The 12,734-nt window shown below is 42.2% G+C and overlaps 1 protein-coding gene across 1 annotated transcript in view; it reads right to left on the bottom strand.

The window, feature by feature from the left end:
- The window catches only part of STAB2 (stabilin 2), a 164,291-nt gene that overhangs the window by 133,698 nt on the left and 17,859 nt on the right, over positions 1–12,734 (bottom strand). Inside the window, exon 4 of the mRNA XM_060656580.3 lies at positions 731–816. Coding sequence (XP_060512563.3) covers positions 731–816 — 86 coding nt within the window. The remainder of the gene's footprint in view (positions 1–730; positions 817–12,734) is intronic.

Raw genomic sequence — 12,734 nt, 5'->3', positions numbered from 1 at the left:
ATTTCTGAAGACAGTTGAGGTCCATCCCTTTCGGAGGAATTTCTTTGTATTTAAATTATCTAAGGCTTGCAGTTCACAGCATGTCACTTTCATGGGACAACAAAAGACTTTCTTCTCTTAGACCCAGTGACCACAGAGTAGTTTGCCAATAGTGGTGATTATTGTTTTTTTAATTTTTTTTAATGTTTATTTTATTTTTTAGAGAGAGAGAGAGATAACATGAGCAGGGGAGGGGCAGAGAGAGACACACACACACACAGAATCTGAAGCAGGCTCCAGGCTCTGAGCTGTCAGCACAGAGCTGGATGCAGATCTCAAACCCATGAACCGTGAGATCATGACCTGAGCCAAAGTCAGACGGTTAACCGACTGAGCCACCCACCCAGGCGCCCCAATAGTGGTGATTATTAACAGGAACAAAGACAGTAATTTATACAGCTCTGTAGAGGCCCACAAAATATTTTCACATAGATGATCTCACTTCACTTTTTCAACAGATGTAATTACATAGGTGTGTTTTTCAAACCCATATTATAGATGGATGCACTTAAGGCCGAGCAGTGAACTGACTCTCTCAAAGGTCTCCAGCCCCTAAGAGGTCATTTTATTGCTGATAGTATACTCTTTTCATGAACCTTGCTATTTCTTAGAGACCCCACTTGTTGTACAGGTGTTCAAGGAGGGACCACGGGAAAGGAGAAGGGGGAGGAGACCACGTCTCTGACCTTACCTGGCAGGAGCAGCTTCCGTTTCCTTCCATGCCTTCCGCACAACTGCCCCTGCCGTTGCAGGGGGACTGGGCGCCTCCTGGGCACTCTAGGGAATGAAAGGTCTCAGATTCACTTGTTTGTGACTGCAAGAAGCATTCTGCATGGAAGCAGTAAGCACTTACTGTGTGCCAGGTCCTGTGCTAGTGGCCAGAGATAAGGAATAATTAAAACTCCTGTTGGCATCATCCAGTCTCACACAAAGGAGTATGAATCACAATATAGTCAGGTGCTGTGATAGAAGGCATTGGACTATCTACTATTTCTTGAGCATTTGCTATCCTTTAGGCTTTTTAATTTTTGTACTTTATAATTTTCTTTTTTTAATGTTTACTTATTTTTGAGAGAGAGAGAGAGAGACAGTGCAAGCAGGGAAGGGGCAGAGAGGGAGACACAGAATCTGAAGCAGGCTCAGGGCTCTGAGCTGTCAGCAACAGAGCTCGATGTGGGGCTCGAAACCATGAACCGTGAGATCATGACCTGAATCTGAAGTCAGACGCTTAACCGACTGAGCCACCCAGGTGCCCCAATACTTTATAAATTTTTAATTAAATTATTCCCACTGAAACCTTCAGGTGGTGCTCTTGGTGCTGACTAGCAGATGAAGAGACTGAAGTTCAGAGAGGCCATGTACTTTGCCCCAGGTTTCACACTTTATAAGTTGCAAAGCTGGGACTTTAGTTCAGCCCTCAGCAGGACTCTAAAGCCAGGCCTCTTACTCAGTGCTCTACACAGGGCACTGAGGGAGCCCAGAGATGAGAGCTATCGATCCTGCCTTGAGAAGTCTGGGAGACGTCCTTGAAGAGGAATCATTCAAGCTGGGGTTTTGAAGGTTTAGTAGGAGTTGGCCATGCTTAAATGACCTTCTGAAGGGCATTTCAGAAACAGAAAACAGCAAGTACCAAGCTTCAGGGTTGTAAAAGGGCACAACCTGTTCTGGGAATAATATAAAGTTTATTGGGGCTGGAACTTGGTAGTTGGGGTTTGGGAGAAGTGGTGGTTGATGAGGGTTAATAGGAGGTTGGTGCCAATTAAGGAAATGCTTCATATAGCAAAAGAATTTTGATTTCACTCACAAGCTAATTCCAAACAAGCATGGATTTTGCACTTTTGGGCTATACTAGACCTGAATTAGAGCTTTTCTAGACATTAGAGGATTTCAGTCATTGACTAATCATTCAGGGAATACCTACTATGTGCCAAGCATTATATTACATGTTGGTGGGGAGGGACATTTAGCTAGAAAGTCAGATATTGCAATGCCCAAAATCAAATAGAGGATTTAAAGTAATGGGAAGTGACAGAAGGTACTGCTGTAATGAGGTAGAAAAGCTTTTTCTTTCTTTCTTTCTTTCTTTCTTTCTTTCTTTCTTTCATATTTTTAAGTTTGAGAGAGAGAGAGAGAGAGAGAGAGCGCTCAAGTGGGATAGGGGCAGAGAGAGAGGGGAGAGAGAATCCCAAGCAGGCTCCACTCTGTCAGCGTGGATCCTGATGTGGGGCTCAAACTCACAAACCATGAGATCATGACCTGAGCCGAAACCGAGAGACGAACATTTACCTGACTGAGCCACCAGGCGCCCCTCTTTTTCTTTTTATACTTGCCATTGTTCTGCACCTTGAGTGCTAAGTCAGCATGGATTTCACGTCTGTTTGGGTGAGTCTGACCATTAAAATAAGTGGTCTGGACCAGCCAACACCGAGCAGAAATCATGCAATGGTCATGAAATGTGTTTGTGTGAATGAGGCAGAATCAAATATTGTCCCAAATTAAAGTTGGCAGGACAAATGCTTTCCACAAAATAGCAAATGACATGGGGTTCTAGATAATAATAAAGGATGCACGTATTTACTGGTCAAAGTAATCCTCTGAGGTTAAGTCCTATCTTTTGCCCTGTTTTCTAGATCAAGAAACTGAGGCACAGGGTAGTAGAGTGGCTTGCCTAGAGTTACCCAGCTGGTAAGGAAGGGATAATGAGGGACTCACCCCTCCTGCACCTGAAGTGTCCACTTTCCAGCCCTCCCTCCTCTCCAACCCTGACTGACAAAGCCCACAACCTCGCTCTGCCATGTATCTTGCAAGAAATCAGCATCCATAGAAAATGAAAAACGGTTCTTGGAAAGAGACTTTTATCTACTGAGAGAAACAGTTCTCCCGAAGAGACCCCGATGGCTCATTTGAATCACTAGGTTAGTTCTTTAAAGGAACATTTATAGGGGTGCCTGGGTGGCTCATTCGGTGAAGTGTCGGACTCTTGATTTCAGCTCCAGTCATGATCTCACAGTTAATGGGTTTGAGCCCCGCATCGGGCTCCATGCTGACAGTGCGGAGCCTGCTTGGGATTCTATCTCCCTCTCTCTGCCCCTCCCCCACCATCTCTCTAGTTTACTTATTTATTTAAAAAAATTTTTTTTAACGTTTATTTATTTTTGAGACAGAGAGAGACAAAGCATGAACAGGGGAGGGTCAAAGAGAGGGAGACACAGAATCTGAAACAGGTTCCAGGCTCTGAGCTGTCAGCACAGAGCCCGACGCAGGGCTCGAACTCACAGACCTTGAGATCATGACCTGAGCCGAAGTCGGCCGCTCAACCGACTGAGCCACCCAGGCGCCCCCCTCTCTCTCTCTCTCTAAATAAATAAACTTAAAACCTAAAAGAGCAGTGGTACTTGTAGGTACAGGGAGATGAGAGAGTGTAGTTTCACACCTGTGGCTGGTGTTCTCTCTGGCTCCCCTGTCTCTTTCCTGCATGCAGAATACTGGTAACCTACAGAGTCTAGCTTATACATTTTGCGTCTGTGGTCTTCCTTCCCACTACAGGGTCAGAGCCAGGCTTCAAACTCTGGCAGGTGCCCCAGAGTCTACTGCACTTGTACCATCCGTCACTATCCTGTGTACTCATCAAGCACTGCTGTGTACCAGCGTCACAGCACAGAGAACAGAAATGTTCATGGAGTGAGCAAAAGAGAACACACGGACATGTAGCGAATATTTATAAATTACCTTGAAAACGAATATGTTGGTTTGGGCTGCTTTCACCAGCTGGGGCACCGGCTACACGAGATTCAATAGTGTCATGAAAAAGCCTGGACACTGCGGTCAAAACCTCCTGGGTTTGAGCCCCAGTACGACTCTTTGCTAGCTGTACCCTTTTGGGAAAGTCAATGCATGGCTCTGAGATTCCGTTCAAGTGTCTTCCTGGCAGGTTGCAGTAGGGATGGAAATATTAGCTGCTCAATAAATGGTGGTTATTATTTAGGATGCTCCCCATCCTCTCCAGTTTCTGTTCGTTCAGATTAGCACTATGACAGGTAACAATACTCAGGGACTAAATCACTGGGTACCCATTTGAATCAGGACTCGGTCCCTTATTTCCATGGTCCTACCAGTCTGGTGGGGAGAGAGTCAGGGATTAACAGACCATCAGGTAAACACTGGTTTACAAACTGGGATAAGGCTAATGCGGGGCGGGGGAGGGGGGAAAATTTCCTCAATCCACCTACTGGCAGTCACCAAAAAAACCTAACCCTCAAAGGCCCAGCTGACTTAGATTTGGTCTCAATAGGGGGCAACATTATTAAAGAAGAGCCTTGTTAAAGATTGTGTCTTTATCCTAAAAAGAGCGGTGGGGGTTGGGGATGAAGAGGAAGGCTGAAGGCCTAACCAAGCAGGTGCCAGGCATACACTTCGAAGTTCATCTGAAACCCACTTGCGTTCACGATGCCGAGCAAGGGGTGCTGGGAGAGCGTCTCCATAGATTGTTGACCATCAAATAGCTCTTCTAACGTTTCCTTTCGATATTAGGCCCTTCTGGGGCTGAGGTAGTGTTTTGGGAACCGGGCGCATCTCTGGGCAGGACCAGGAAGATTCTGGACCAGTTCTGCCAGTCTCCCTCTTGTGGCCCCTGTGCCTCTCTCTATGGCTAGGCGTGCAAGGTGCTGAGTGACCCGTAGCTTGCCCTCTGGGCCGGCTTGGAAGCACACAGGGTATCCTCAGCCCTGGGACTCAGTACTCGGTGCTGCCTTGCAAACATGCTCTCTCTCCAAGGCATTTTTAATCTGCGGGCAATGACGACAGAATCCCAGTCTCCCGCGCTCGCATTCTGCTCTTTAGCTTCCTCCCTGCAATGAGCCACCTCCTCTCCCATCTCCCGTTCTTTCTGTCCCTCCCACAACCCAGGCATGCCCTTCCCTCCTCACCTTGCCTGTACCTTTCCCCCCATTCAAACACACTCTCTGGGACCCTCCTCTGAGGCAGATACGACTCTTCCATCCTCTGGGTGTCCCTTCTGCTCGGCCCTTGCCTTGTGATAATATATAGAGCAGTGGGGCACCTGCATGGCTCAGTTGGTTAAGGTCTGACTCTTGATTTTGGCTCAGGTCATGATCCCACAGTTCGTGAGATCAAGCCTGTGCTGACAGTGGGGAGCCTGCTTGGGATCCTCTTTCTCCCTTTCTCTCTGTTCCTTTCCCATTCTCTCTCACTGTCTCTCTCAAGATAAATAAGTAAACATTAAAAAAACATAGAGCAGAAAACAGGGCAGAGCCATTTTCTGAGAATATAACTACAGGCCAAAGGCTGATGCCAGAGTAGGCTGCTTCTCTCATCTCAGTTCCCAAGACTGTGATGCTGCGTCCAAGAAGTCTGGGCTTCCTTTTTCTTTAGGAGACAGTTAGCAAGCCCTTCTTTTCACTTATTAAATTTTTTAAAAAATTTATTTTGAGAAAGAATGTGAGCAGGAGAGGGGCAGAGAGAGAGGGGGATAGAGAATCCCAAGCAGGCTTTGCAAGGTGAGCCCACAGAACCTCACAGGGCACTTGAACCCATGAAACTGTGAGATTGTGACCTGAGCAGAAGAGTCAAGACACTTAACCGACTGAGTCACTCAGACGCCCCAGCCTTTCTTTTTAAAAATTTAAGCAGGTGTTCCTCTGAGAGTGATTCACTGGACCCGCTGTTTCTAATCACCTGGGGGATGGGGGGGTCGTTGTTATAAAGGCAGCTTCCCGAGGCCCTCCTCTCTGGCTAGAGTCGCTATGAACGTATACCTCTCAGATGTACCCTGTGGGAGCATAATTTCCCAGCAAGCAACTGTCCTGTTCATGAGGCCACACCTCCCGCCACTGCTTCTGGTCCATGCCTGTGCATGGCAGCAAAACCAGGGCAGGTCCATTCCTGCAAAACGGAGGACTCCTCTGTTGGGTGACTTTGGCTGGAGTGCTCCCCATCAGCTTTACCAAATGTTCTTGGAACTACACATGGTCTAAGACTTTTCCAATCTAACCTCTCTTGGTTCCCTCTCTTATTCAATAGGGTCAGATCTGCATCTTTTTATCTATTTGAGAAGGTGAATTTGAAGTTAAAATCCTTCCTACAAAGAAAACTCCATGCCAGCTGGCTTCACTGGTGGATGCTACTTCGCATTTAAGGAAGAAATCATACAAATTATACAAAAACTCTTCTAAGAAAAAGAAGAAGGGAGAATATTTCCCAGCTCCATATATACACAGAACATTCTTAGTTTGATTCCCAAGCCTGACAAATACATAATAAGAAAAGTACAGACTGACATCTCTAATGAACATAGACACACAAGTTATTTAAAAAATCTAAGGCAAAAATTAAAAAATTCTAAAAGTTGTAGCCAACTGAATCCAATGATGTACAAAACAGATAATACATCACAAGTGCAATAAAATAAGAAAAAGATATAAGGAGCATAAATATTGGAAAGGAAGAAATACAATTGTCTCCATTCTTAGACAACATGTCTACAGAGGAAATTCAAAAGAATCCCCCCAAAGTTATTAGACCTAATACATGAATTTAATAAGTTCTCAGGATACAGGATCAATACACAAAAATCAATTGTATTTCTATAAACTAGTCGGAAGCAGGTGGAAATTGAAATAAGAATATACCGTTAAAAATAGTACCAAAAACCAAGAAGAGCTTAGGTATGAACATAATAAAAATTGTGCAAAATCTGCAAGCTAATATCAATAAGAAACTAACAAATAACAAAATAAATGGATAAAATTGATGAATTGATAAAACACTAACAAAATAAAAGAAGTCTTAAGTAAATGGAGAAATACAGTTTGGTTATAGTTTAAAAGATTCAATACTTTAAAAAGTCCCTTCTCTGTAAACTGACCTATAGATTCAATGTAATTCCAGTTAAAATTCTAGCAGGGCTTTTTGGTAGATAGTCACAAAATGATTCTAAATTTTACCTGGAAAAACAAAGAAGCTAGAATGACCAAGACGATTTTGAAAATGACCAAGTTGGAAGACTTATACTACCTGATTTCATGACTTAGTGTGATGATATGGTAATCTTGATGGCGTGGTATGGCAAAGGGATGTACACACAGATCACCGGAACAGAATAGAGAGTCCAGAAATAGACCCATACAGAGATGGTCAGCTTTTTCTACAACAGTCCAAAGGCAATCCGATGAGGAGAGGATAGTTTTTTCAAGAAACAATGCTGGAATTATTAGGTATTTATATGTAAGAAACCGAACCTTGATCCGTACCTCAAATCATATACAAAGATGAACTTGCATGGATGATACACCTAAACATAATTCCTAAAATTATAAAGCTTCCAGAAGAAAAGATGAAAGAAAATATTTCTGATATTAGGTTAGGCAAGGATTTCTAAATATGATACAAAAGACACTATCTATAAAAGAAAAATTGATATATTTGACCTCACCAAAATTAAGAACATTTGCTCATCAAAACTTAGAGTTAGGAGAGAAAAAAGACAAGCTACAGACTGCAAAGAAATATTTACAAATCACGTATTACATGAAGGATTTGTATCTCAGACATTTAAGGAACTCTCAATAATCAAGAAAGCAAACAACTTGAAAGATAGTTGAGTAGCAAATACGCATATGATAAATATGCAATACGCATATTAAAATATGAAATGCCGCTTCATACAATGGTAAAAGCTTTTCAAAAATCTGATTCTATCCACTGCTAGCAAGGACGCTAAAAAATGGAAGTCTCACACGTTGGTAGGAATGACAAAATGATACACACACATTGGAAAACAGCCGGGCGGTTTCTTACCAAGTGAAACATGCATTGATTGTACAACCAGGACTCCCACTTCTGGGTATTTTGCCAGGTGAAATGGAAACTTAGGTTATTATAAAAACCTGTGCGAGCATGTGCACAATGGCGGCTTTAGTCTTAGTTGCACCAGACTGGAAACAAACCCAAATGTCTCCCAGCTGGTGAATGGATTGACTGGCTGCAGCCAGGTCAAGACAGCCTATGAAGCATTAGAAAAGAATGAACTACGGACACGGACAGCAACACAGACAAACCTTGATGCATTATGCTAAGTGAAAGAAGCCAGACTCAAAAGGCACACACTGTATCATTCCAATTGTATGACATGAAGGTAGAATTACAGGCACAGTAAACAAATCAGTATTTGCCAGGGCTTGGGGGATGAGGAGTGGGGAGACTTGATAGCAAAGGGAATTTGGGGGGAATTGAATAGCTCTTCTCTAGGTTAATTGTGGTGGTTTTATACAAACTAGATCTGTCAGAATTCCTATAACTGCATACTGAAAAGGGTGGGTTTTACTGTATGAAAGTTATAAATTAAGAATAAAAGAGGGGAGGAGCCAAGATGGCAGAACAGGGAAGTTTTTTTTGTGTCTCGCGTCCATGAAATACAGCCAGACCAACACTAAACCATCCTACACACCTAGAAAACTGATTGGAGGATTAACACAACAATCTGCACAACCTGAACCACAGAATTCAGCAGGTACGTGGTGCGGAGAGGTGAACTTGGGGAGCAAGAAGCCGTGGGAAGAGAGGTGCTTTTGCAGGTGGAGACGGGAGGGAGAATATGGGAAAAGTACCCCTCCCCAAAAGCATCTGGAGAGAAAGTGGAAAATGGGAAACAGCCACAGGGACTAAACTAAAAAGGGAGAAAGGAGAGGGTTCAAATTCCATTAAGACTGTGAACAAGGGGAGCGCGAAGGCTGCAACTCCGCAGCTCCATACCTGGCGGTGCTCTGGTGGGAAGGGCGAATCCCCAGGAGCAGAGTGGGGTCCGGAAGGTTCTCGGGCCACGTGGGGAAAAGCGGTTCCACTGCTGGAAGGACATTTGGTAGAGATTGTTGAAGCCACCTGGTGCCAGCAGACCCCAGAGAATGGCCACATTCGCTGGTGCCGGAACAAGGTCGTTAAGGGTGAAGCCTGGTGTTGTGATTTAACATAATCCCTGAAAAGCTGCTGCGACATTATCTCGCGAAATTTTCCTGGGGTGGGCTGGCACCTGGCCACAGTCTCCGGGCACCGGCAGTAGCAGGGTCCAGCAAGCATTCCTGGGTGCAGCCGACATTCGGCCACTGCTCATTCAGCCATTGCTCGGTGAGACCCTCTCGCAGAGGGGCGGGACCGGTCAAAGCCGCAGTCCTTCGGAAGTAAGGGGCCGGGGAAAACAGCCGCATCTGAGACAAAACTCGGGAGAGAGGTACTGCCTGGGGCTTGGTCACGGACAGTGAAGGAGTGGGAAGTGGACGAAAGCTGAAGACAGAGGACGGGTGCGTGATTGCTGATCGGGGAGAACAGACTGGGTGGCTGGGTGGCGCCATTTTTCACTACTCCCGCGCATGCTCCTAGGCACCTCCAGGCGCCGCAATAATCCACCCCAGTGTGCTAGCAGCGCCATCTACTGGAGAACGGAGCTGTTACACTTAGCCCTGCCCAACAGGGCCAACCTCTTTCTTCAAGAATTCAAGTCTCACTGCCTACTTAGTTTATGAACTATAAAGAGCTACATAGTCTGACTTCAAGGGGAAAACGAAGTAATTTCAGTCCTATCTCAATTTGTTAGCAAGTCCATCTATTCAATTTTCTTTCTTTCTTTTTCTCTTTTACACTACTTTTCTTGAGTACAGAAAGAAAAAATTCATTTTTATTTTCAATTTTTATTAAAAATATTTGTCTTTAATTTTTTTCCCATATTTTTTGTTTGTGTAAATTTTTTCAAATTCTATTTTATTTCCATCATTTATTTTAGTCTACGTCAGTGTATTTACTTTTTCAAATTTTCAAACGATTTCCTTTTTTCTCTTTTTTGTTTCTTTTTCTTGAATACAGAAAGAGAAAAAATTAATTTTTATTTTTAATTTTTATTAAAAATATTTTTCTTTAATTTTTTCTACTATATTCTTTACCTTTGTATAATTTTTTTTCAAATTCTATTTTACTCCCATCATCTCATTTTAGTCTACTTCAGTGCATTCACTTTTTCAAATTCTCAAATGATTTCCTTTTTTTTTTCTTTCCCCCTTTTTTTCTCTAATCTGTCAAACCACTTTCAACACCCAGACCTAAACACACCTAGGATCTAGCATCATCTATTCTATTTGTGTGTGTGTGTGTGTTTAATTTTTTAATTTCAATTTTCCTACCTAATTAATTCCTTTTCTCCCTTCAAAATGACAAAACAATGTAATTTACCCCTCAAAAAAAGAGCATGAAGAAATGACAGCCAGGGATTTAACCAACACAGATACAAGCAAGATGTCTGAACCAGAATTTAGAATCACGATAATAAGAATACTAGATGGAGTCGAAAATAGATTACAATCCCTTCCTGCAGAGATAAAAGAGGTAAAAAATAGCCAGAATGAAATTAAAAATGCTACAACTGAGATGCAATCACGGATGGATGCAGCGGCAGCAAGGATGAAGGAGGCAGAACAGAGAACAAATATAGAGGACAAACTTATAGATAATAATGAAGCAGAAAAAAGAGGGGGATTAAGGCAAAAGAGCACAATTTAAGAAATTAGAGAAATCAGTGATTCATTAAAAAGGAACAATATCAGAATCATAGGAGTCCCAGAGGAGGAAGAGAGAGAAATAGGGGTAGAAGGGTTATGTGAGCAAATCATAGCGGAAAACTTTCCTAACCTGGGGAAAGACACAGACATCAAAATCCAGGAAGCACAGAGGACCCCCATTGGATTCAACAAAAACAGACCATCAACAAGGCATATCATAGTCAAATTCACAAAATACTCAGGCAAGGAGAGAATCATGAAAGCAACAAGGGAAAAAAAGTCCCTAACCTACAAGGGAAGACAGATCAGATTTGCAGCAGACCTATCCACAGAAACTTGGCAGGCCGGAAAGGAGTGGCGGGATATATTCAGGGTGCTGAATCAGAAAAATATGCAGCCAAGAATTCTTTATCCAGCAAGGCTGTCATTCAAAATAGAAGGAGAGATAAAAAGTTTCCCAGACAAACACAAATTAAAGGAGTTTGTGACCACTAAACCAGCCCTGCAAGAAATTTTAAGGGGGACTCTCTGAGGGGAGAAAAGATGAATATATACATACATCACACACACACACACACACACACACACACACACACACACGTATAAATACCAAAAGTAACAAAGATTAGAAAGAACCAGAGAACACCATCAGTAACTCCAACTTTACAAGCATCATAATGGCAATAGATTCATATCTTTCAGTACTCACTCTAAACGTCAATGGAGTCAATGCTCCAATCAAAAGACATAGGGTAACAGAATGGATAAGAAAACAAGATCCATCTATCACCTGTTTACAAGAGACCCACTTTAAACCTAAAGACATCTTCAGATTGAAAATAAGGGGATGGAGAACCATCTATCATGCTAATGGTCAACAAAAGAAAGCCGGAGTAGCCATACTTATATCAGACAACCTAGACTTTAAAATAGACTGTATCAAGAGATGCAAAAGGGCATTATATCATAATCAAGGGGTCTATCCACCAAGAAGACCTAACAATTTTAAACATTTATGTGCCAAATAGGGGAGCACCCAAATATATAAATCAATTAATCACAAACATAAATAAACTCATTGATAGTAATACCATAATAGTAGGAGACTTCAACACCCCACCCACAGCAAAGGACAGATCATCTAATCAAAAATGAACAAGGAAACAATGGCTTTTAATGACACACTGGACCAGGTGGACTTAACAGATATATTCAGAACTTTTCATCCTAAAGCATCAGAATACACATTCTTCTCCAGTGCACATGGAATGTTCTCCAGAATAGACCATATACTGGGACACAAATCAGCCCTAAGTAAGTACAAAAAGATCGCGATCATACCGTGCATATTTTCAGACCACAACGCTATGAAACTGTAAATCAACTACAAGAAAAAAATTGGAAAAATAACAAATACTTGGAGACTGAAGAACATCCTACTAAAGAATGGATGGGCCAATCAAGAAGTTAAAGAGGAAATTAAAAAGTATATGGAAGCCAATGAAAATGATAACACCACAACCCAAAATCTCTGGGACACAGCAAAGGTGGTCATAAGAGGAAAGTATATAGCAATCCAGGCCTTCCTAAAGAAGAAAGAAAGGTCTCAGATACACAACCTAACCTTATGCCTTAAGGAGCTGGAAAAAGAACAGCAAATAAAACCTAAAACCAGCAGAAGACAGGAAATAATGAAGATTAGAGCAGAAATTAATGATATAGAAAACAATAACAACAACAAAAAAAAAACCAGTAGAACAGATCAATGAAACCAGAAGCTGGTTCTTTGAAAGAATTAACAAAATTGATAAACCACTAGCCAGTTTGATCAAGAAGAAAAAGGAAAGGACCCAAATGAGTAAAATCAAGAATAAAAGAGGAGAAATCACAACCAACACAGCAGAAATAAAAACAACAATAAGAGAATATTATGAGCAATTAGTTGCCAATAAAATGAGCAATCTGGAAGAAATGGACAAATTCCTAGAAATATATACACTACCAAAACTGAAACAGGAAGAAATAGAAAATTTGAACAGATCCATAACCAGTAAGGAAATCAAATTAGTAATCAAAAATCTCCCAAAAAACAAGAGTCCAGGGCCAGATGGCTTTCCAGGGGAATTCTACCACACA

Source organism: Panthera onca, chromosome B4 (assembly GCF_046562875.1).
Source record: "Panthera onca isolate mPanOnc1 chromosome B4, mPanOnc1 haplotype 2, whole genome shotgun sequence".
In the NCBI taxonomy this organism is placed as follows: Eukaryota; Metazoa; Chordata; class Mammalia; order Carnivora; family Felidae; genus Panthera; species Panthera onca.
The sequence above is the reverse complement of the archived record's forward strand: the minus strand, read 5'-3'. Positions and strand labels throughout refer to the sequence as shown.